Consider the following 26,516-nt stretch of genomic DNA (forward strand, 5'->3'; position numbering starts at 1 on the left):
ACCTTCTCCTTCCATTATTAAAAAATTCCGGAACTAGATTACTGTGGGCTACTCCATAGTTGTTGTTAAGATTGCAGCTATCATTTGCGGTGAATTGTATCGGGATATTGTACTTCTCTTCATGAATTACTTCTGAATCATGAGATTTCAGAGCTGTGGAGCAGCAAGACTGTCAGTATAATTGCTTTCTTCTGTATTTGATAGAGATTTGGATCCATTTTACTAGAATTATCAGGCTCACTTGCCTTTCCTTTGATTTTCATCACTTTGTTTTGTGAAATTTTCTTATGTGTATGCATTTTGCATGCTTGGCATAGGAAGAGTTTCCTCTTTGCAAGTGGCAATTTTGATAGTTTATTGACACAGCAAGCCCCTAGGATAATCGAGCGGCTGACACATTGAACAGTCAGCAAAGCAATCTTCCGACACTGACTGCATGTAGTCTTTTCGGCGTTAGTGCATTTCTTCTGTATCGGACTTGGCATATTTAGGCAATAAACAACTCTTACAAATTAGCAGAAGTGGAATAGTTTGGTTTTTTTGATTTGGAGCTAGAGCTTTAAAGCAATTTGTTACAACAACAACTAGCAGATATATACTGGCTTGTAGGTCATTAGCAGCAGGTCACTAGGGAGTTGATTCTTTAAGTAAATAAGGAATTTAAACGTCCCTCTTAAGTGCTAACCTCGACCTTGAAAGGTTTCTGAGTGTTATCTTTAGCATTGCCGGGGTGGTAGAAGGTTAACTTTGTTCTGATGAAGCATTACTGATTAGTTGAATACAGAAAAATGAAAATAAAACACACAGAAAAATGAAAATAAAAGTTTACCTGTGAATATAGTATGTACATTGTGGCTTGGGCGCCGACCGGGCTAGCCGAGTGGGTAAAGTACCTGCCCGGCAACCCAAAGGTCGCGGGTTCGATTCCCGCCTCGGGCTTGGATCAAAGTACTGCAAAAACCTTGGGAGGTGCAATATGGCCACAGAAGCCAATGCGCCAACAACTACCAAATAAAAAAAAAAAAAAAAAAAGTGGCTTGGGCTTCATTTTATTATTATTATTAGCCATATGGTGCAAGGAAGCCCAGGGCTTATGCTGCACCAGCCAAAAAAAATAATAATAATAATAAAATTGAGTTACCCTGACAGAGACACAGAGAGAGAAAAGTAGAAAAGAATCACCAAGAAAGAGAAGAATGATGATATCCAGCTCAGGACCCTGGGTGTGCCAAGCCCATACTCACCAGATGTGAGTTTGGGCACCCGGACTTAGATGGGATGTTTTTGTCCGTGGTGGCTCTATGTTTTCTGTAATTTATTTAGACCCTTGTATATCTGTCTAGTTTTCCTATAATGGTTTTAGTTAAATTCTCCTATTTTTCCTTTTGGAGGAAAAAAAAAAAAAAAAATGGAAATGTACCATTTACTTGAGGATTGACGGATTTTTTTTTCCCCAAGTATTGTTTTTTCTAATATATCAGGTAACAAAAACTAACTCTAGTTTAAAAAATATATTCTTCCGTTTTATACATTTATTTATTTTTTAATCAAAGTGTTCTTCACCCTATAGTACCTTACAGATCATTATTTGTGTGTGGTTGTTAAAAGTGAGCTATCATTGTGTAGGTTAACAGTTCGCAGTGCCATAAATTTCTAAAATCCCCTAAGGATTTTAGAAATTTATGACAGCATTCAGTTTGTCACATCGTCAATGGGAACACTACCACAGAACGAAAAATTTGTAAACTAGCTGTCACATCAAGTTCAGGGATCTCATTAGAATTACTTGATTAAATAAATAAATAAAATTTATTTAAGGCAGTGATTACACCACGTCTTGAGTGTTGCTTACAGACGTGGAAGGCTCATTTTAAGGATGTGGGTTTGTTGGAATAGGTGCAGAGAAAAGCAACAAGATTAGTGAGAGGAACAAAAGGATCTCTTTCCAAGACCAGTTCTGCAAATTGTAACATCTGGAAGCTAGACACCTGTGAGGAAACCTGATTGAGGTGTTTAAGTCTTTGAATGGATTGAATAAGCTAAATGTTATTTCCTTTCAGCCAGAGAATAGTTCATTGTTGGAACAAACTCTCATCTGGTGTTATGGAAGTAGATAATTTCGATAAATTTAAAAATAATTAGACGAATTATTAGAGGGAATAGATTGGTGATGTGCTTCCTTGCATCATTTTCTACTAATAATACAAATGAAGATGCCTGGTGCCTTTCTCAAAAATAACTCAGCTAAACTGCAGCTTTTACGTTTGATAAGAAAATTTTTTAAATTTATATTTAATTATGAATATTAATAAAATAAAAATAAAAAGAACTTTTACCGTTTAAACTTCTGGAAATTATCTAAAAGTACTTGTGCTGTCGCATATGTATATCAAAATATTGGGTGCATGCTTATGTTGCCATATTTGTTGCCTCTAGGACGTGATTTGAGTAGTGATTATTTTCAAATTCCTTCACAGCTGGGTAAAACCTTGTCAAGGGCCAGCCCAGCCTTTGTTTTAGGCTAAATATCTTATATAGATATGAGGGATTAGGTTTAACTTGTTAATAAGAGAAAATTTCATTTAGTTAAGCCAATATAATCAAAAATAATTTATAAAAATGAATGAATTTATTTATCTTTAACATTTCCTTATTTTTAGGTGTCCATTATGCAAGAGGATAATCTTCAAGAAAATAATTTAGAAAAAGAAAGGGACTATAGAGAAAAAGCCGAGGTTGATAATGGTAAATATTCCTTGCATGAAGATGAAATAACATCTTATTTTATGTTTTCTTGAAAACTAGGCTTCTTTAGGAACCTCTCTTAAATCATAAATTTCTAAATAGCCTATTAGAAACGCGTGGCATAAGGGATATATGGTTGCGTATATAGCTGGATAATATTTGCTCCAACACTATTTCTTCTCATTCCATTGCCAGTTTATAGTACAAAGTAGCCACAATTAAAGTATCCATATTTAGAGCTATCTAGAATGCAGCCGACCGGGCTAGCCAGGTGGGTAAAGTGCCTGCCTGGCAACCCAAAGATCATGGGTTCGAATCCCACTCGGGCTTGGATCAGAGTAAAATGCAAAAACTTTGGGAGGTGCATTATGGCCACAGAAGCCAATGTGCCAACAACTAACAAAAAAAAAAAAAAAAAAAAAATCTTGAATGCAATCTAATGGTGGACATACAACCCAACCAAATTCGGTTGGGTTGTATATCAAACTCTTTTGATAATCTTTATAACTTTTCTTCAGCTGTAAAATTTTTTTATTTTGGTGACCATTACTTCAGTCCTATTGTTTTACTAATTTTTCTGTATTTTTCTTTATTTCTGATGCCCTAGAATTTGCCAGGTTTTGAGAAAACAAAATAAAAACCAAACTGTCCAGCCTATCATAGTGTCAAAGTGGTCGTGATTTCTCCATAAATTACTTGTCAGTTTTTGTATATTTTTGTCTAGTTTATCCCTGAACAGTTTTTTCTATTCTACATGTAACTTATAGTTGAAAAAAGGATGTCGTGTGTTGTTGTTTACAAAAATCTACTTTGTAACTAATGTAATGAACTTGACGAACAGTAGCCATATTTCCCTTCAACCCTTCAATGCTATGCTCTCTAGCTGAGAGGAGAAATTGGGTGTCTACAGTAACTAGTGGGGCGCCTCCGTAGCCAGGTGGGCAGGAGCAGCAGTGCATAGCACATGCTTCTTGAGTAGACCGGGGTTCGAGCCTGTGACCACCAAATACGGAGGATGCGGAAAGGTCAGGGAATGACCACCGCATATCCCCAGAGCAATATGGCCTTAGTGGCTAATGCTCCTAAAAAAACGAAATAACAATAACAGTAACTAGTCTCTGACGAGTCCTGTTGTTTACAAAAGTACTTTGAAGCTGAATACTGAATATGTTGAAGCAAATATAGTCATTTTTAGCTAATTTTCCCTCTTGGAAATAGGATGATAGGATGTACTGTAGATACGAGTATATACAGTAATCATGTTTTCCAGTTTCCAGTATGAAATTGCTAGTCCTTTGAACATCTACTTTTTTTTCCCCCATAATTTATTTTGGGGGACATGATCATACCCACAGTATGTCCGAAACCACGGTATGAGGAGGCATTATATTGAGGTTGCACTGTATGTGAATATTTACAAAGATATCTAGCCATACATGTACCGGACAACAGTAGCCAGATGGGTTTGTAGACAAATTAAGATAATATATGTATAGCACAAGTATATATATTAAATAACAATAGGAAATATATATTTCTTGTTGTTATTATTTCCTATTGTTATTTATAGCACATACATATTAAAGCTATAAATTTAATAATCTATTAATAATTTTCACCACAGCATCTTTGGTAGTGATGCATGTTTCCTTGGTACATGGGATGTTTAGTAATGAAAAAAATGTGAAGATTAGACAAATTGTTTGTAATTTAAGCTCAGAGCATAGATATGGTATCTGTGTTTACTGTCATAAAAGCTCTGAAGTAAAGACATGATATACTTTATGTTTTGCAACTTTGAATATTGATGCCAAAGGTCTCACCAAGTATGTAGTAGATCTGTTCCAGAGAAATGTGATATTTTCTCCATTATTACTTTTTTGGGATGACTATTTCTCATTTCTGGGATTTGCTTAATTTGTGGGTACAGTAATATTTGCATTTTCACCCTATGATTTCAACTTACTATGAGGAAATAAAATTTAATAATTTATTGAAATTTACATTATTTAAATAATTCAGTGGACATAAGTAAATATATTAAAAACCAAAGTAAAAATTTTGAGAAAAGTTTTAGTGCCACAAGAGTTTAATGAAATGCTTGTGCTTATTTTGGAAAATGCCTCTCTTTGTATAGCAGAGCAAAACAGAATTCATTTATTTAGTTTAAAACTGTTAATTTTCGCTAAGTATTTGTTCAATGTGCAGATTTTAATAATACCAACTATATAGCATATTAAAAATGAAATGCTGACCTGAAAGCAGGCATCTCTGCTTTCAGGGATTAGGAGTAGCCTTATCAATTGATAAGATAACATTCTCAATTTGCCATGTTTTTTGTTACCATGCGAGACTTAAGCCACATTTCATCCAAGTAAAAATTATGCTGTCCACTTAGTATTAATAGCAGCAAACAGCAAGAAAGCAAGCTTATGCAGCAAAACAAAAAAAAAAAAAAAAAAAAAAACCACTTCCCACATTACCTCTTTGACCCCTCTAATAATTTGTCTAGTTTTTCCTTACATTTATTCAAACTATACACTACCACAACACCATATAGAAAATTGTTCCAGTGATCAACTATCCATGGCTGAAATCAAGTTTCCATTCATCTATCCTGCAACAATCCTTCATCAACAATTCAACAATCCTAACACTTTGTGCATGGAAAGGGCATATTTAAAAATATGCCCTTTCCATGCACAAAGTTTAAAAATAAAAATTTATTTTGTATACAGTAGGTATATTTTCCAATTTGTCAAATGAATTAGCTTCACCTGAACTCACTGAATGAACTGGATTCTTCACCAAACTGTATAATGAAATATTCAGCATTCTTGTCAATAACTGGCCAGTTGGTTATGTAATCATCTCCAGTGTGAATAACATGCATGCAGCATTCTTCTTATATATCACTGTCAATGTCTGAAAGTTCCTTAATAAATAATTCTTTGATATAATCAACTTTAAAAGTAACATTGTTGGTTTGTCCCCATATTAATTTTATTGTATGAAGATTTGCATGGTGTGTAAATAAGCACAAAATACCGAAACCATATGGTTTTAATAATTCATCCAATTTATATTTTTTGTGTAGCAGCTTATGCAACTTAACACTTTTGCTGTGTGCTTTTCCAACAACCATTCTAACCTGGGATTTAGTCATCTGGATTGAATGGTGGGGGGAGGCAGAGAGACATTTTTCAGCTTTCTTCTCACTATGGTTGAATTAGTGAGCCACTAGTGAAGGTTGCCTGACAAAAATATACAGTTTTTATTCAGTCAAATTGCAAGAAGATCATTCTAAAGTCCAGCTGGTTTCCCCCTCCAAGTAGATTAAAAATCCCATGATGCACATGTGCCTCATGACACAAGTAATGTGTTAAACTATACAGTTCATCTTTAGCATGTCAAGTAAATGGTATTTTGGAATTCACATTATTTTTTACCATATATTTATGAAACATTGTTGATTACACACTAATTCTTGGAGGGTAAGAATGGATGAAGTGTGTTTTTTTATTATTATTTTTATCTGATGCCTTCTTTCATCATTTGCCATTACTGATACTGCCGTTAGATGGCATGTGTGGTTTTAAACTATTTCTTAAATATTTCTCAAAATTAGTCCCGTTCTTGTGACATTCTCCTGTTGTCTGATTGGTATTGTATATTAGAGGTCTGTTTTTCGAACAAATCACATCCTTTTTTTGAACAAATCACATTCTTCCTCCTGCATGGCATGTGATTAAGCAGGCATCTCTGCTTTCAGGGATTAGCAGTAGCCTTATCAATTGATAAGATAACATTCTCAATTTGCCATGTTTTTTGTTGCCAAGCGAGACTATTAAGCCACATTTCATCCAAGTAAAAATTATGCTGCTGTCCACTTAGTATTAATAGCAGCAAACAGCAAGAAAGCAAGCTTATGCAGCAAAACAAAAAAAAAAAAAAAAAAACCACTTCCCACATTACCTCTTTGACCCCTCTAATAATTTGTCTAGTTCATCCTTACATTTATTCAAACTATACACTACCACAACACCATATAGAAAATTGTTCCAGTGATCAACTATCCATGGCTGAAAGCAAGTTTCCATGCATCTATCCTGCAACAATCCTTCATCAGTTTAAAAATATGCCCTTTCCTCTCAATTACCACAAAACCATTTAGCTCCCTTTGATAAACTTCTGGCATCCCCTTTACTAAAGAATTCCCCATGTGTGAATGTAGATGCAAAATATCAATTCAGTTTGTTAGCAACCTGAGCAGCATGATCAAGAGTTAAATCACACACACACACACACACAGAGAGAGAGAGAGAGAGAGAGAGAGAGAGAGAGAGAGAGAGAGAGAGAGAGAGAGAGAGAGAGAGAGAGAGGTTTAATTCAAATTGAGGAAGGATGGTGCTTTCTTGAATCATTTGCCACTACTACTAATAATAACAATAATAATACTGTTGAAACTTTTCGTGAGTTAATATAACAAAAAAGAAAAACTTAATTTTGTTCCTTCCTAATAGGTTATGATCTAATCCTCCAGTAGAATGGCGTTTTAAAAAATTGCATTCAGTGAAATGATAATTATACTGATGAGTTTTGGCTGTGTTGTAATTACAATTTTTCTTTAATAAAGGTAAAAAAGAGAAGATGCATAAAACTGAAATCTATCCCACAAGAAATTGTGAATACCAAAATGTTTGTGGCCGATTTAAAGATATGCTTGGACTGCCAGGTTTGGAGAGCAAATATGTTAATTATTTTATTTTTTATAATGAATTGAAGTTAATTATATATTTTATATCTAAATAAATAATGGATTTTTATAAGTAATTTACTTGCTTAATCACACAAAATTGCACCCTCTGAAGTCATAAGGAAAAAATACGGTTATTAATACAGTAATATAAAAGGCATCTCCTGTGACAACATAGTGGTTTTTCACATTGTTTGGAGAGGTCTAAGCTTGAGACTTTTTGTTGACTAGAGGAATGTCTATGGGAATCTCATTTGGCATTGAGTTTGCTATTCTCAAGAGGAGGAAGAGAAAGTAGGATTTAATTCTGTGAGTTATTTTAGGATATTTTTATATTTAATTTATATTTAATATTTATATTTAATTTTATATTTAATTCTGTGAGTTATTCTAGGATATTTTTAGTGCATGCACACTCACACACACGCACACACAGCTCTCTGAATATGCACAGGCAAAAAATACAATTACCAGTTTAAGCTTATTCATCTAATTTACGAGGAAGAGAGTTGAGAACTGACTTCAAGAAACAAAACTTGTTTTCCTGCTCACAACTGTGGTTATGAGCAAACAGTAATGATGAACATTAATGGGTCATACAAACTAAGGAAAATTCATTGCCAAATATTCCATGATTCTATTGTAATAACACATCCTCCATTGTAAGGACTCAGTCAAGGTTCAGAAGATCTCAGGATGGGTACAGATAGGCACATATAGGCATATATAGAATTGTTTCAATAAAAAATAATAATGAACACTGAAAAAATAGCCTTCTGTCTAAGAGCATCCATAGATTAATTTAAATTGTAAGTATTTTCTCCTTGTTCCTTGCACCCATTCCTTAGTTTCTTAACTGCTCTGCCAACGTTTAGGTTCTAATTAATAATTAAATAAATTTTTTATAATCTGATACAGCCCCAGAATGGCCAAAAGGTTTTACAACTTTATCGTAACTCTTTTAATACATTCTACCTACCAGTTCCAAGTTAATAATGAGATGTGCATATTCAATATGAAATTAACGTGTTCGTGGGTAGTAAATGGATTGGCATTGCACAAAACAGAAGGAACTGGAAAGTTGCTGGAGAGGCCTTCATCCTGCAGGATTGAAAATGACTGATGATAATGATGCATGTATTGCAGTGACATTTAGATTCCATCATGCAACATGCATACCTGTTCAACATATGTTACACCAGCATGAAGTCAGCCCCAAATTCCCCTGATTTTGTTAACAGAAAGGTCTTAAATAAAAACTTTAATGATGTAGATGACACAAAAAATTATTAGGTCACGTTTTACTCTTGTACCTTTAGTCGGTACTATGAACTGTGAGAAAGCCAATTTCATACAGAATGGTTGGTTTCTTTTTACAAATAAAATGTGCATTTGTTCATTTTTTAGTATCCTAATAATGTTTTTAAACTAAACCAAAGGCAGGAAACAACTTTTCTGCTCAGAAAAAGCAGTTGATTAGGCAACATTTTAAGTTAGAAATCATAAAATTGAAACTAATATTTGGCACAATTTTCACAGCAAAAGTTCTAGATGAAAAATCTGTAAAAAATAAGCAAGCAAGATCTCGGGATTCAAATTTTGCTGAAATTTGAATGTTCTTGATCTTTTATCTGGCTTCACCAAACTTTCGTGCACAATATTTTTTTTGACCCCAGTGTAAGATTGTGCCTCTGAGGCCATTGCTTCTTTGTCCAATGCAGCACTTTAGCTCTGCTATCCCATTCACAAATAAAGCGTGGCATTTTAGTGTACCCACCCTGTTGCCTCAACAACATACATAATGCTTTTAAGTCTCCACATAGTTGCCATTCACGATCTTGATATTTAATTTTCTCCAGAAGCAACTTTAGATTGTCATACGTTTCTTTTAAGTAGACTGAATGAGCAACTGGCACAGATGTGTACTTATCTCCATTATAAAAGAGAATGCCTTTTAAACTAGTCTTAGAAGAGTCTATAAATAGTCTCCATTCACTAGGAACATATGATGGAGCTCCTAACGCACTTATTAAATCAGCGATATCACTACAATATGAGAGGACCTTCTTGTGAAAAATACTGTATAAACTCCCTCTCACGACTTCTGTACCTGGAAAATGATGTACCTGAAGCAAGTAATTCTTTGCTTGAAGTCTGGATCCCAAAATTTCAGCAGCATACTTTAGAAGACCTAAGTCCCTTACTAAATCGTTCAGTCAACTTGCATGAATTGCTGTGGCATTAAAATATTTCTAGTTGATAGCATTCCTCTTCACTAACCACTTTAGCTTCTGCTTCAGTGGAAGAAGATGTGGACTCCAAAGTTTCTGGTGCAGGTTTTACAGGCAGATCAGGTCCATGCAGAACCGGTCTTATGGCTGACAGTAGATCTCGATATTTGATGTCCTTTTTGTTTTTTTTGAATTGTATCCTTTCACGTCACATACACAATAGTAACATTCTGCATGGCTTACTGGCTCGCACCACACCATAGGAATAGCAAATGGCGAGCACACCTTTTTTTCCTTTACTCCATTTTCTAAGATGTTCAACACATATGGATTAGCAGAGATGTGGTGTCACACAGATATAAGGAATACAGAACTGGAATTTGGGAAGTACAATGTGTACAGAAAGGATAGACAGGATAGGAAGAGAGGAGGTGTTATGCTGTTAATTAAGAAAAACATAAAATCAAAAGAAGTGCATCCAGCTGATATAGATGAACAGTGCACTGTTGAGTCAGTTTGGTGTGACATAAGCACTGCAAAAGAAAAAATAAGAGTAGGAGTGTGTTATAGACCTAATGACTCGAATGAGTACAATGAACAATTGTACAGAGAAATAGAGTGGGCTAGTAAATCAGAATGTCTTATAATGGGGAATTTTAACTTCCCAGATATAGACTGGAACTTATCGTTTGGTCACTCAAACATTACTAAGACTTTTGTGGATTTATTGGATGATTGTTTTCTGCAGCAGCATGTTCGAGAGGCAACCAGAGAGGGCAATACTCATGATCTGGTTATCAGCAGTGATCATTCGTGTATTAAGAATTTGCAGATAAGGGAACCATTAGGTGGCAATGATCACAGTGTACTGATGTGGGATTTACTTAAAGATATAATTACCATCAGGGGTAAAGGAAGGCGTTTTTGCTTCCGTAAAGGTGACTGTAGTGCTCTCAGACAGCTTTTAAATTCTGTACAGTGGGACCAACTGATGATGTTACCAACAGCAAATTCTAAGTGGGAAGCATTCAAGGAATTAATAGTGGAAGTTACTAGACATTTCACACCTATTAAGAAATATTGTTCAAGGTTTAGGCCTAAATGGTTGTCAAATGAAGTAATGAGACTCGTGACAGAGAAAAAAAAATGCATGGAATACATATAAATTATCAGGCGACACAGAAGCCTATGATATATATAAGCTAATCTGTAATCAAGTCACAAAGGAGGTTAGGCAGGCGAAGGCAGATTACGAGAAATCTTTGGCAAAGGATTTCTTTACTTATATAAACTCTAAAAGGAAGGGGATGAATCTAATTGGTCCCCTTGATATCGATGGCTCGACTGTTGATGATCCTGCTCAGATAGCAAACAAACTGAATGAGTATTTTGCATCTACATTCACACATGAGGAGTTATTAAGGTTTGAAAATGCCACAAGGTTATCAAATTGTAACAGGGTGCTTAATGATTTTGTAATAACTGAGAACAAAGTGGAGGAGAAATTATTGAAGTTAAACATAAGAAAGGCACCTGGGGTGGATGGGATCTATCCAGTTATATTAAAGGAGGTGGCAAAGGAAGTAAGCAAACCCCTTAGCCATAATTATGAGAGCATCCTTGGACTCAGGGGAGGTCCCCATAGACTGGAGATGTGCAAGTGTATCCCCAATTCACAAAGGGGGATCGAAGGGTGACACGAGTAATTACAGACCAGTTAGTTTAACTTCTGTTCCCGGTAAAATAATGGAGTCACTGATTAAGATGCATTACAGGATCATCTAGACAAGACTGCAGCAATAATTCAGACACAGCATGGGTTTGTTAGGGGAAAGTCTTGTCTGACAAATTTGATTGGGTATTATGATGTGGTTCCAAAGGAACTGGATGCAAATATAATTTTGATATCATATACTTGGATTTCAGGAAAGCTTTTGACACTGTTGCACATGGAAGACTACTGTACAAATTGGAGCGGAATGGTATTAAGGGTAGTAGTAGTAGTAGTAGTAGTAGTGGCACATGATGCAAGAAAGCAAGTGTAGGAGCTTATGCAGCATCAGCCAAAAAAAAAAAAAAAAAAATCACACCATTCCCTCCAAATGCCTGTCCAGTTCCTCCTTAAATTTATTTAACCTATCAACTTCTACAACGACAGATGGAAGTTTGTTCCAGCAATTAACCACCCGCTGGCTAAAGGCAAATTTCCGCACATCTATTCTACATCTGTCCTTTCTTAATTTGAACTTATGTCCCCGTAGGTTGGTAATCTGAACAAGTGGAAGGATCCCATCAGAATTCAGCGTGCTCAACCCATTCAAGGCCTTATAGACCTCAATCAGATCACCGCGCAGGTGCCTAGTCTCCAGCCACTGCAATTTGCAGAACTTAAGCCTCTCTTGGTAAGAGAATCCCTTCATTCCCCTCACCAATCGTGTTGCTCTTCTCTGTACACGCTCAAGCAAATCTACATCCTTCCTAAAATGAGGCCTCCAGACCTGTACGCAGTACTCAAGGCGTGGCCTGACCATTGCCTTATACAGAGGGACAATCACCTCCTTTTCCCTGCTAGCAAACTTCCTATATATCATTGACAAAACCCCATGACCCGCCCTAGCAGCCTGTCTGCACTGCTCAGAAAACTTCATATCTGACTGCACAATTACTCCCAGGTCTTTTTCATTTTCTACCACCTTAAGTGTAGTACCACACAGTTGGTACGTTTCTCTGGGGTTACTTCTACCCATATGCAGTACTTTGCATTTGTCAAGGTTGAATTTCAGTTGCCACTTCTTAGCCCATCTGCCCAAATTATCTAGATCCTGTTGCAGTAGCACACTGCCATTACTGTCATTAACAACCCTGCCAACCTTTGTGTCATCTGCAAACTTCGACATTAAGCCTGATATACCTTCATCAATATCATTGATAAATACACAAAACAACAGTGGACCCAACACCGAACCCTGTGGGACTCCACTAATAACATTAGTCCACGAAGAGCAGCACCCATTGATTACCACCCTCTGTCTTCTCCCACTTAACCATCCTTTTATCCATTGTAGCAACTTACCCTTAATACCATTCTGCTCCAATTTGTACAGTAGTCTTCCATGCGCAACAGTGTCAAAAGCTTTCCTGAAATCCAAGTATATGATATCAAAATTATTTTTTGCATCCAGTTCCTTTGTGACCACATCATAATAACCAATCAAATTTGTCAGACAAGACTTTCCCTTAACAAACCCATGCTGTGTTTGAATTATTGCTGCAGTCTTGTCTAGATGATCCTGCAATGCATCTTTAACCAGCGACTCCATTATTTTACCCGGAACAGAAGTTAAACTAACTGGTCTGTAATTACTCGTGTCACCCTTCGGTCCACCTTTGTGAATTGGGGACACATTTGCACATCTCCAGTCCGTGGGAACCTCCCCTGAGTCCAAGGATGCTCTCATAATTATGGCTAAGGGTTTGCTTAGTTGCTTTGCCGCCTCCTTTAAAATAACTGGATAGAACCCATCCACCCCTGGTGCCTTTCTTATGTTTAACTTCAACAATTTCTCCTCCACTTTGCTCTCAGTTATTACAAAATCATTAAGCACACTGCTACAATTTGATAACCTTCTTCCATTTTCAAATTGTAATAATTCCTCACGTGTGAATGTAGATGCAAAATACTCATTCAGTTTGTTTGCTATCTGAGCAGGATCATCAACAGTCGAACCATCAATGTCAAGTGGACCAATCATATTCATCCCCTTCCTTTTAGAGTTTATATAAGTAAAGAAATCCTTGCTGTTTTTCTTAGCATCTTTTGCCAAAGATTTCTCGTAATCCGCCTTCGCCTGCCGAACCTCCTTTGTGACCTGATTACAGACTAGCTTATATCTGCCACAGGCTTCTGGGTAAGTTGCTACAATGGATAAAAGGATGGTTGAGTGGGAGAAGACAGAGGGTGGTAATCAATGGGTGCTGCTCTTCGTGGATTAATGTTATTAGTGGAGTTCCACAGGGTTCGGTGTTGGATCCATTGTTGTTTTGTATATTTATCAATGATATTGATGAAGGTATATCAGGCTTAGTATCGAAGTTTGCAGATGATACAAAGGTTGGCAGGATTGTTAATGACAGTAATGACAGTGTGTTACTGCAACAGGATCTAGAAAATTTGTGAAGATGGGCTGAGAAGTGGCAACTGAAGTTTAACATTGAAAAATGCAAAGTACTGCATATGAGTAGAAGTAACCCCAGAGAAACGTACCAACTGTGTGGAACTACACTTAAGGAGGTAGAAAATGAAAAAGACCTGGGAGTAATTGTGCAGTCAGATATGAAGTTTTCTGAGAAATGCAGACAGACTGCCAGGGCAGATCATGGGGTGTTGTCATGATATACAGGAATTTTGTTAGCAGGGAAAAGGAGGTGATTGTCTCTCTGTATAAGGCAATGGTCAGGCCACACTTTGAGTAATGCGTGCAGGTCTGGAGGCCTCATTTTAGGAAGGATGTAGATTTACTTGAGCGTGTACAGAGAAGGCAACAAGATTGGTGAGAGGAATGAAGGGATCCTCTTACCAGAGGAGAGGCTTAATTTCTGCAAATTTCAGCAGCTGGAGACTAGGTACCTGCGAGGTGATCTGATTGAAGTGTATAAGGCCTTGGTCACAAGCTGTTGGGATTCTTCCACTTGTTCAGATTACAAACCTAAGGGGGGCATAAATTGAAATTGAGGAAGGACAAATGTAGAATAGATGTCCAGAAATTTGCCTTTAGCCAGGAGGTGGTTAATTGCTGAAACAAACTTCCATCTGTCATTGTGGAAGTTGATAGGTTAAATAAATTTAAGGAGGAACTGGACAAATATTTAGAGGGGATTGTTTTGTAATTTTTTTTTTGGCTGATGCTGCATAAGCTCATACGCTTGCTTTCTTGCATCACATGCCGCTACTACTACCACTACATGTAGGGCATACTTTATGCGGTGCTCACGATTTATCCTGATTGCCTAGTTTTATGTAAAAGTATGCATAATACGATTTTTTTACAAAATCGGTAATATTTCGCCTCTGTTTTACAGGAACGAAACAACCACATATGTAACAAAAGATGTCGGGAATGTTTATAAAATTTTTGTTTCCCATACTAAAAGAAAACTAACACAAAATGAGAGCTCACGACAGTTTTTACAGGAGTACTGTGACCACATGAGGGATGTGCTACTTATATAGGCTCTATGGTTGAGTGGACTGTACAAACAAGTGCATGCTCAGATAAGTTTAACCCAGACTCCACTCGGAAAATAAAATTCTGGGAATCACAGATGAGCTGGAAGAGTGGGGTGGGGACCGTCTACCTTCCTGGGTCAAGGTTGGCTACCTTGCAGTGTGTGTGTGTAATTACTGGTTAAACATGTACAATCTGATGTATTTGAGGCAAATATTTGATACTGATTACGAATATAGGGGTATAAAACTTGTAAACCATTGCAGAAACTATAGTTATGTACACATTTGTGTATAATACCTAGGTAGTATTTTGTTAATGAATTGTGAAAAATCTTTACGTGATAGAAACAAACGGGCTTTGCTTTAGTAATCAGTAAACACGCATAAATAACTGCCACATACTTTTACTCAAACCCCAGATACACTGTAAACCAGTGTAATTAAATGGGCAATATTTCTAGCTGCACATATTGTAACTAAAAGTCACTATTTCAAGAGTCAGCATTTTCGTTTTATGGTTTCAGGTTCTCTTTATTTTCACACAAACAATCTCTTGATAGTGTTTCACACAAACGGTCTACTTGCGACTAATTCTTCGTTTGTATAAAACGGTTGAATCAAATCACAGGCCGTGAATAGGTTCACCTGAATTGGTTCCTCAGTGCTAGTTTACTAATTACAAGTAGCTTAGATACTACTTGTAATTAGTGTCCTGCAGATTTCAGTGGAAGGGGTAAACAATATCTGGGCAGAGAAAGGAGTCTACTGCAGCCACTATTTAAATCAGCAGCAGTTTCTTTTTATCGTTTTCAGATCCCCTTTATTTGTTTTGTTTTTTTTTCACAGCAAGAGGCTACTGTACAGATTGGAGCAGTAATTAAGGCTAAGTTGCTACGATGGATAAAAGGATGGTTGAGTGGGAGAAGACAGAGAGTGGTAATGAATGGATTCTGCTCTTATTGGACTAATGTTATTAGTGGAGTGTTGGTGTTAGGCCCACTGTTATTTTGTATATTTATCAATGATATTGTGAAGGTATATCACGCTTAATGTCAAAGTTTGCAGATGATACAAAGGTTGGCAGGGTTGTTAATGGCAGTAATGGCAGTGTTCTACTGCAACAGAATCTAGAAAATTTGAGCAGATAGGGCTGAGAAGTGGCAACTGAAGTTTAACATTGACAAATGTAAAGTACTGCATATGGGTAGAAGTAACCCCAGAGAAATGTACCAGCTGCGTGCTACTACACTTAAGGTGGCAGAAAATGAAAAAGAACCTGGGAGTGATTGCGCAGTCAGATATGAAGTTTTATGATCATTGAAGACAGGCTGCCAGAGCAGGTCATGGGGTTTTTTTTTTTTTTTAGTAGTTGTTGGCGCATAGGCTTCTGTGGCCATAATGCACCTCCCAAGGTTTTTGCAGTACTTTGATCCAAGCCCGAGGCGGGAATCGAACCCGCCACCTTTGGGTTGCCAGGGAGGCACTTGACCCACCCGGCTAGCCCGGTCGGCTAGGTCATGGGGTATTGTCAATGATATACAGGAATTTTGCTAGGGAAAAGGATGTGATTATCCCTTTGTATAAGGCAATGGGATAATCACCACACCACGAGTACTGTGTACAGGTCTGGAGGCCTCATTTTAGGAAGGATGTAGAGTTGCTTGAGTGTGTACAGAGAAAGGCAAGATTGGTGAGGGGAACAAAGGGTCCTCTTACCAAGAAAAGCTTAAGTTCTGCAAATTGCAGCGGATGGAGATTAGGCACCTGTGAGGTGATTTGATTGAGGTGAATGGGTTGAGCACGCTGAATTCTGATGGGATTCTTCTGCTTGTTCAGATTATGAACCTGAGGGGGCACAAATTCAAATTGGGGAAAGACAGTTATAGAATAGATGTGTGGAAATTTGCCTTTAGCCAGCAGATGGTTAATTGCTGGAACAAACTTCCATCTGTCATTGTGGATGTTAATAGCTTAAATAAATTCAGTGAGGAACTGGACAAAGTTTTAGAGGGAATGCCACTTTTGTTTTTTTGGATGATGCTACATAAGCTCATACGCTTGCTTTCTTGCATCACATGCCTCCATTACTATTACTATTTTCATATTATTAAACTGTGATTATTGTCAATAATATGGTTTTTGTGAACTGACTGTTAGTACAGTAAACCCCCGCTATTCGTGGTATCTGTATTCGCGGTTTTGCGTATTCGCAGTCGTTGATTTAATATAAAATGAAACCTAAAAAAAAATGTGAATTTTAAAGCGCTGTGAACATTTTCCGCCATTAAAAAAACATGGGTGTGGCTAAAATTATCTTTCCCGGTCAAAACAGTGCTCAGTGGGTGGGGGGAGAGAGGTGACAAAATTGCGAGCGTGGATGTTTCTTGCTAATCCTTGTTCAGTATGTGTTATGCGCTTGTCATGGAAGGTTTCGTCGTTTGCTTTTAATTTATATGCTTATAAATTGAATGAATTTATCAATTTATAAATTGATATGCTGACAAAAGTGATAAATCTACCGTTTTGCAGTGTAAAACAGACTTTTTCGAGTGTGTTAACGGAAGAAAGTGACTTTATTGCGGACAAGTTCTTTCTAACCCTTACAAAAATATGGCTACGAATAACAAGGGAAATGTGAAAAGATCAAAGAAGGTGATGACATTAGCGAATAAAACTGAGTTATTAGACAAAATTTCTAATGGTGAAAGTGTCTCCTCAGTGGAAAAACATTATAAAATCAATGAGTCAACGGTACGATCAATCAAAAAATTGGAAGAAAAAATCCGCAGTAGTGTCCGTGAAAACGCGCTAATTGCTTCAAAAATTTGCTCTGTAACTCGTGATGTTAAATTAGAAAAGATGGAAAAGGTTTTAAATCTGTGGGTAGAAGACTGAACTCAAAATAAAATTCCATTAAGTTCACTCATCATTCGTGAAAAGGCAAAACTCCTTTATCAACACTTTAGCGAAACTGGTGATAGCACTGGCGGGATAAGTTTTTTAGCTAGCAAAGGCGCTGGTTTGAAAGATTTGTTTGAAATTTCTAATAAATATTACATTTAATATTAAATTGTTTCTTATTTTCATTTCGATGCCTTATGCTTGCATTTCACTATGTACTGTCTATGTACATAGTCATATTATGAAGGTACATATAATACATACATAGACAAAATTTTAGACTAGTTTTTCTTATATATTTCATACTTTGGAACTGAACCCCTTTATTACAATGGGAGCCATAACTCAGTATTCGCGTTTTCGGTATTCGCGGCATTTCTCAGGAATGTAACCCCCGCGGTTTACTGTATTTAGATGTTAAATACTAAATATTTCCTTTTATTTTCTAATTTGTTTTTTGTCATATTCTCTTATTGTAACATTTATAAATATACAAAGATTTGTTTGTAACATATACATATGTTGTAAATATTAAATAGTAATAATAATAAAATATATACATATACTACATGTACCCCTGAAATTTATATTCTCCCCTCTGATGCATATACCCCCAAAGTTTACATCCCGCCCCACCACATGCAAACACTCTGGATTCAGCACTAGCTGTAGAAAACCCTTTTTGTGCCTATGACTAATCTTGTTGCTCTTCTCTGCATTTTCGTTCATTATTGTTGTATCAGTTTTATTTTCTTGACCATTTAAAATGGTACTCTGTTATTCCAGTTATGGAAATATCTTTTTTCTTTACCATTACTGATTTTCAGCTAATTTCCTGGTGTTCTCTTAAAAAAAATTTTGGAAGAAATTATTCAGAAATCTCTGTCTTCTCATATTTTTGTAGTCAAACCTAATTGCATCCATTATGGAATTCCTGCCATATCTACTTATTTGTATCTTTCATATTTGGTTCCACAGGTTTTTAAATGCACGAAACTCAGACTTGATTTTTGCAATCCATTTTTTAAATATCTCTTTTGAATTTGATTCTGTTCTTATATCATCTTTATTCCTGTTACTGGAGATTACTTTATTTCTGAAACTATTTGAAGATGAATTCTTTCTGATGCAAAAAGAAACTTAATTTTTAAACAAATAAAGTTTTAGAGTCAGATGTTGGCCTCCCTCAAGGAAATTTGTTTTTCTAATGGTGACATTTTTAAATGGTTAAAATATAAAGTGAATTGTTTTCCTGCTTACATAAGTCATCAGCTTTATGAGAATAAAGCTGATGACTTAAATGGCTGTTGCAACTTAAATGGCTGTTCAGTGTTAATTGCATGGATGGCCATTTGTGTAGTGTGATTTTTGGTTATCCCTGTTGCAGTATCTTATATGGTAGATCTCTCATCATAATAAAAAAGCCACCCGGGGAGATAATCTATCTACTTATATTAAGGGTGGCAGCAAAGGAGGTAAGCAATCCCTTAGTCATAATTATGAAAGCATCCTTGGAGATGTGCAAATGCATCCCCAGTTCACAGTAGGGGGATCAAAGAGTGAAATGAGTAATTAGAGACATGTTAGCGTACCATCTTTTCCCAGGAAAATAATGAAGATAAAAAATAATGCAGGACCATCTAATTAGCATTAGCATTAGTAGAGGCATTTGATGCAAGAAAGCAAGCTTATGCAGCATCAGCCAAAAAAAAAAAAAAAAACCACTTCCACTTCACCCCTCTGTTCGTTCAAAATACCTGTCCAGCTGAGCCTTAAACTTATTTAGGCTATCAACCTCCACCACAAGGGATGGCAGTCTGTTCCACCAACCAACCACCCGCTGGCTAAAGGCAAATTTCCGCACGTCTATCCTACATCTGTCTTTCCTCAATTTGAATTTATGCCCTCTCAGGTGATTTTTCTGAGCTAGAGGAAGAATCCCATCAGCATTGAGCATGCTTAAACCATTCAAGGCTTTATACACCTCTATCAGATCACCTCGCTGCTGGCTAGTCTCCAGACACTGTAATTTGCAAAACTTAAGCCTTTCTTCGTAAGAGCACCCCTTTGTTCCATTCACTAATCTTATTGCCCTTCTCTGTACTCGTTCCAGCAGCTCTACATCCTTCTCGAAATGAGGCCTCCAGACCTGTATACAGTACTCTAGGTGTGGCCTGACCATTGCCTTATACAATGGAATAATCACCTCCTTATCCCTGCTGGAAAAATTCCTGTATATCATTGACAATACTCCATGAGCTACTCTTGTAGCCCGTCTGCACTGCTCAGAGAACTTCATATCTGCCTGCACAACCATCCCCAAGTCCCTTTCATTCTCTACCACTGTCAGTGTAGTACCACAGAGTTGATACGGTTCTCTGGGGTTGCTGTTTCCCATGTGTAGTACTTTACATTTGTCAATGTTAAACTTCATTTGCCACCTCTCAGCCCATCTGCTCAACCTTTCCAGATCCTGTTGCAGCAGCATAGTGTCAGTAGTGTCCTTGACAACCCTGCCAACCTTTGTATCGTCTGCAAACTTGGACATTAAGCTTGATATACCATCATCAATATCATTTATAAATACAGAAAACAATAATGGACCCAACACTGAGCCCTGAGGGACTCCACTAATAACATTAGTCCACGATGAGCAGTGTCCATTGATTACCACTCTCTGTCTTCTCCCCCTCAACCACCCCTTTATCCATAACAGCAATTTGCCTCCAATGTCACACTGCTCCAATTTGTTTAGCAGTCTTCCATGTGCAACAGTATCAAAAGCCTTTCTAAGATCCAAGTATATAATATCAAAGTTATTCCCTGCATCCAGTTCTTTTATGACTGCATCATAGTATCCAATTAAATTGGTCAGGCAAGACTTCCCCTTAACAAAACCATGCTGTGTCTGAGCTATAACTGAAGTCTTGTCTAAATGATCCTGCAGTGCTTCTTTAACCAGTGCCTCCATTAATTTTCCTGGAACAGAAGTTAAGCTCACAGGTCTATAATTACTTGTGTCAGCCTTTGATCCTCCTTTGTGAATTGGGGTCACATTTGCACATTTCCAGTCTATGGGTACCTCCCCTGAGTCCAAGGAAGCTCTCATAATTATGGCTAAGGGTTTGCTTACTTCCTTTGCTGCCTCCTTTAATATAACTGGATAGATCCCATCCATCCCGGGTGCCTTTCTTGTGTTTATCTTTAACAGTTTCTCCTCCACTTTACTCCCAGTTATTTCAAGATTTTGTAGCTTACTGCTAGAGTTGAATACACCTCTGGCATTCCCCTTGCTGAATAACTCCTCATGTGTGAATGTCGATGCAAAATATTCATTTAGTTTGTTAGCTACCTGAGCAGGATCATCAACAGTTGACCCATCAATATCAAGTGGACCAATCTGATTCATCCCCTTCCTTCTAGAGTTTACATAAGTAAAGAACTCTTTGCTGTTTTTCTTTGCATCCCTTGCCAAGGATTTCTCGTAATCTGCCTTCGCCTGCCTAACTTCCTTTGTAACTTGGTTGCATATCAACTTGTATCTATCATAGGCTTCTGTGTCATGTGTTAATATGTAAGTATCCCATGCATTTTTCTTCTCTGCCATATGCCTGATTAGTTCATCTGACATCCATTTTGGCCTAAACCTTGAACAATATTTCTTAGTTGGTATGTAAAGCTTAGTAGCTTCCAAGATAAGTTCTTTGAATGCTTCCCATTTTGAATTTGCTGTTGGTAACATCATCAGTTGGTCCCACTGTATAGAATTTAAATACTGTCTCAGTCCATCGTAGTCGCCTTTACAGAAGCAATAACCCTTCCCTTTACCCCTAATGGTAGTTACCTCTTTGAGTAAATCCCACTTCAGCACACTGTGATCACTGCCACCTAGTGGTTCATTTATCTGCAGATTCTTAATGCATGAAGAATCACTGCTGATAATCAAATCAAGAGTAAAGGTTTGTTGCCTCCCGAACATGTTGATGTAGAAAACAATCATCCAATAAATCCACAAAAGCCCTGCTAGTGCGTGAGTAACCAGCCCCCAAATTCCAGTCAATATCTGGGAAATTAAAATCTCCCTTTATAAGACTCTCTGATTTACTGGCCCACTCTATTTCCCTGTACAGTTCCTTATTATACTCATCAGAGTCATTAGGCCTATAGCACACTCCTACTCTCAATTTTGATCTCCCAATGCTTATGTCACACCAAACTGACTCAACACTGCACTGTCCAGCGATGTCGACTGGCTTCACTTCCTTGGTTTTTATGTGTTTCTTAACTAATAGCATAACCCCTCCCCCCCTTCCTATCCTGTCTATCCTTTCTGTAGACGTTGTACTCCCCAAATTGCAGTTCTGCATCCCTTATATCTGTGTGACACCACGTCTCTGATATCCCAACAATATCTGCCTTTGATGTTTTGAGCAATACCTCAAATTCATCAAATTTATTTACTAAACTCCTAGCATTTGGTGTACACACAAGTATACCTGCACCTGTTTCTATTCTTAGCTACCCTAACACAACCCATGTGTTTACTTGTACCGCAATGGCTCCCAGCAGTCTCTGAAATGCCATGCATCTTGTTTTTCAGGCTTCTGCTCATTCTAATAGAAGCAGTGCAAGAATCTCTTTCACCTCTGCCAGTGGCTACTGTCAATCTATTGGTCTTTGTCTCTCCCCAAGCTAGCAGTTTTCCGACCCACCTAACACTGCCTCGATAGCATCAGCAAATATTCTTGCACCCTTTCTATTTAAGTGTATCCCATCCCTGTAGAAGCAATCTCTCCTGTTAACAAGTACAGTCCAGGCTGAAAAAAATTCTACCCCTTGAGCCTTGCACAATCTTTCCAGGGCCGAATTGATCGACAAGGCTCTCATCATATACTCCCTCCTATCGTGTCTGGGCAGAATTGCAGACACTTTCAAATTCAACCCTAATTCTCGGCTTTTGTTCAGCAGTGACCTGTACTTGTTAAGTAATTCTGCCGGTCTCCTACTCTTAATATTATTAGTGCCAACGTGTACAACTATATCACCTTTTGTGCCCTTAAAAGATGATATTCGCTCTACAACGTCATCAATCAGGTTAGTTAACTTCATCCTTCTGAAATCCAGTCCTGTCTTATTTCTTGAAAAATACAATGTGCTGCTCCCATGCTTATCTTCAACAACACTTAGATTTCTAGACAAACTTGCATCCTTACTTGGAGTAACTCCGATTTGTAATCATGTCAAAAATATTACATCCTGTTATTCTTCTTCTAAACAGCCATTTACTCTTCAGAAATCACAAATTTACCTTAACATGGAATATTGATCTCACATCTGGGATAGTGGTATTCCCAGAACCCTTCTTAAACCCCCTAGATGAGAGTTCAAGAATGGACACTGTTCTGAGAGACAACATCTGCAATTTACCTCCTCCTTCCAAATGAGGCTAGACAAATTCTTCAAATAGTCAATATCCATTTACAATTCAACTCCAAACTAACTTCTGAACAACCTTTCTTCCGTCATATGTGGGAAGTAGCTTCTAACTTCTCAACTCAAATACAGTACTAGAGTATAAGTTCCAGTAACCTATGATGTTTGTCATTTTCATAAAAATAATTAAATAATATTGTCATATTCAGGTGAGCTTTTATGTTTCAAATTTAATTTTTTGAAGATCCCTGCAGTGTGAGCACTATGAACTCTGATGTTATCTGAGTGCAGATCTACATACTGAATTGTAAGGCACTTCTTTTGATTGCATTTCTGAATCTTTTCCAAAATTAAGAAAAGTCCTAAGAACACACACACACACACACACACACACACACACACACACACACACACACACACACACACACACACACACACACACTCCTTCATAATTTCATGTATACAGGTACTTATGCATAGAAAAACAGTTTGTATTTTAGGATTTATTTTGTGTACATTAACTCATTGATTGGATTTTATGATTTTATTTATTTTTTGTTACAGAAGGATTTTTTGCAACTGATCTCAATATTTGTTATTGTGAAACTTGTTATAAACTGCGTGGAGATGAACCCTACTACATAAAAGGAGAACCACCTAAGGATTATGCACTCCCATTTGGCTGGTGCCGTTTTGCTTTGAGGTATTTACTTCTTATTTTTAAAAATATTGAAATAGTTCATGAAAGTAAGGGAAAATATTATGGAACAGAATTTGGAAGATTGCTGGTTGTGATATTGTACAAGTGATTTAAATAGTAACAGCAATTTTATTATTGAAAAACAACACATTAGATAGGGATAAAATATATATATTTTTTTATTAATTTTTAATATAAATTCTATTATTTTCAATAGTATAAGTGCCAACTTCATAGAAGCATACCCTGCAAGAATTCTTAACCCTATTTCTAACTGGGTTTGCAGAATTTTATCACTAGACCATCATCAGCATTATGAAATTGATGCCATTTTAAATGCTTAAGTGTCTGAAAAAGCCAAATTCCAGAAGTGCAATATCAGGCCACAAGGAGACTGTCTTAAGAATTCAAATTCAAGTTTTTCTTATTGCTATTTTCACAGAACACACGTGACCTGTAAAAATAGCAACAAGAATGTCTTTTTGTTCTGATAAACATTTGTACTCATTTGTAAACATTTCTTTAATTTGTAAACATTTCTTTAATTTTTAAACATAGTACCCATTTGTAAACTTTTCAGTAATATATATTGATGCATCATTCTAGTGCTTCATTGTATACTGCTACTTCATTCTGTTCTATATTTCAGAAGATTTATGCTTTCAGAATTTAAAAAAGAAAGTTTTGCTCAAATTCTTATGCAAATCACTGGTAGATCTTGATGCAGTTTTGTAAGGGAGACTATGCTTTATAAACTACTAGTGCCACATGTGACCTATTATAAAATTGACTGTAAAACATAAATTTAACTTAAATAAATTGCCATTACTTTTAAATCAACTTTGTATAGTATAACAGTTTTATATTGAGCACTATATTATTTAAAATATACAAATAAATTTTCAAATGTTTAGTAAACAAGATGATAAATGAAGAATACAGAAAGTACATCAGAGCTACATACACTGCAGTTATAAGTTGGTAATTTTTATCAGTATTATTAGTTATAATGGCAAATCAATGCAGAGAAAACCTTGCTTATTCATTATTGGCCTTTAATCACAAATATTGTGAGTAAAACTGTAAGGCTTTCTTTTGACAATCCTCCACTTAAACACTTTTATAACTCTATCTCATCACATTTAGTGAAATTTTGGGGGTCATATTCCTCACAGATGTTTTGTGCTTTTCTTCTACACAGAGCAACTGAATTTTTGTCAACATTGCTTAATTAATTGCTTAGATGGGGAAGATAGGAGTGGTGGGGCATGCTTCTTATCAAAAGCAACCTGAATGCAAAAAGAACTTTTTCTGAGTCTGATGTTATGTCTGCCAACATAGAATCTCTGTGGTGTGAGCTACTTGGAAGCAAAAGCATAATTAGAGAAGCATAATCTACAGACCAGAAGACTGTGAAGATATGATGAGAATCTCTACGTGCAGATGGTAATAGCAAGTAAGTGCAAATGTCTTATTATAGATGACATCAGTCTTCCCCAGATTGATTGGAATAAATGGGAAGGAAACTCACCATGGGAAAAAAAAAATTAAATAAACTAGATGATTGTTATTTATACCAGCATTTTAGAGAAGATACTAAGGGTGAGAATATTCTTAATCTCATCATTACTGACAAATCAGATGGCATTGCAGGGTTTAAGTGCAGAAATCATTGTCAGGTAGCAATCATACAATTGGCAGTTGAAAGATGAAGAAAGATGTCGCAGTTGTTAAAGGTAAAAGCACAGGTTTTAATTTCAGAAGAGAGAGAGAGAGAGAGAGAGAGAGAGAGAGAGAGAGAGAGAGGATAGTTTAGGGCACTATATTGTATCTATTAATTGGAAGGATTGCAGAGTGAAGGCAAATACATTTGAATTGTAGAATATCTTTAAAGCAAAAGCAAAAATCACAGAAGCCATGAACGCATATATACAATTAGGAAAATATTGCAAGAGGAGGATGCTGAATTGGATGAATGCGGAGCTGACCAGTCCAATAGAGCAGAAAAGGATAGCATGGGATAGTTACAGAGCAACAAAAAGTACTGAAGCCTACAACAGGTACAAGTTGATCTGTAATAGTATCACAAGATTATTAAGGCCAAGGCTGTGTATGAGAAAGCACTAGCTAAGAGAGGTAAAGAATGGGGACAAGGAATTTTTTACGTGAATTCATCAAAGAAGAAAGCCAATTAGATTGGACCCTTGTGCATTGGGTGCAGGAAAGTCTTAGATAATGCTGATGTTGTGAATGAATTGAATAGGTGCTTTGCATCTGTCTTTATTGATGAAAAACTCTTCATGCTGAGAAGAGGCTATGCAAATGAGGCTGAGCCATATGAAATTACTGATTTTGAAAATTAGAGATGACTGTATATTATAAAAACTTTTGAACATAAAGGTAAGGCTCCTGAGTGGATGGCATATAACCAGAAATTTTGAGGGAGGCTGCCAGGGAGTGTTTTGAACCATTAAGGTTAATTATGATGGCATCTTTCGACTTAGGAGACATTCCTTTAGATTG

The 26,516-nt window shown here is 36.6% G+C and overlaps 1 protein-coding gene across 1 annotated transcript in view; it reads left to right on the plus strand.

Moving 5' to 3' along the window:
* The window catches only part of Neurl4 (neuralized E3 ubiquitin protein ligase 4), a 636,447-nt gene that overhangs the window by 560,342 nt on the left and 49,589 nt on the right, over positions 1–26,516 (plus strand). Inside the window, exons 21-23 of the mRNA XM_090369970.1 lie at positions 2,661–2,745; positions 7,382–7,480; positions 23,858–23,996. Of these exons, the coding sequence (XP_090226096.1) occupies positions 2,661–2,745; positions 7,382–7,480; positions 23,858–23,996 (323 nt within the window). The remainder of the gene's footprint in view (positions 1–2,660; positions 2,746–7,381; positions 7,481–23,857; positions 23,997–26,516) is intronic.

This window comes from Mastigoproctus giganteus, chromosome 3, assembly GCF_048544385.1.
Source record: "Mastigoproctus giganteus isolate SK-2022 chromosome 3, ASM4854438v1, whole genome shotgun sequence".
In the NCBI taxonomy this organism is placed as follows: domain Eukaryota; kingdom Metazoa; phylum Arthropoda; class Arachnida; order Uropygi; family Thelyphonidae; genus Mastigoproctus; species Mastigoproctus giganteus.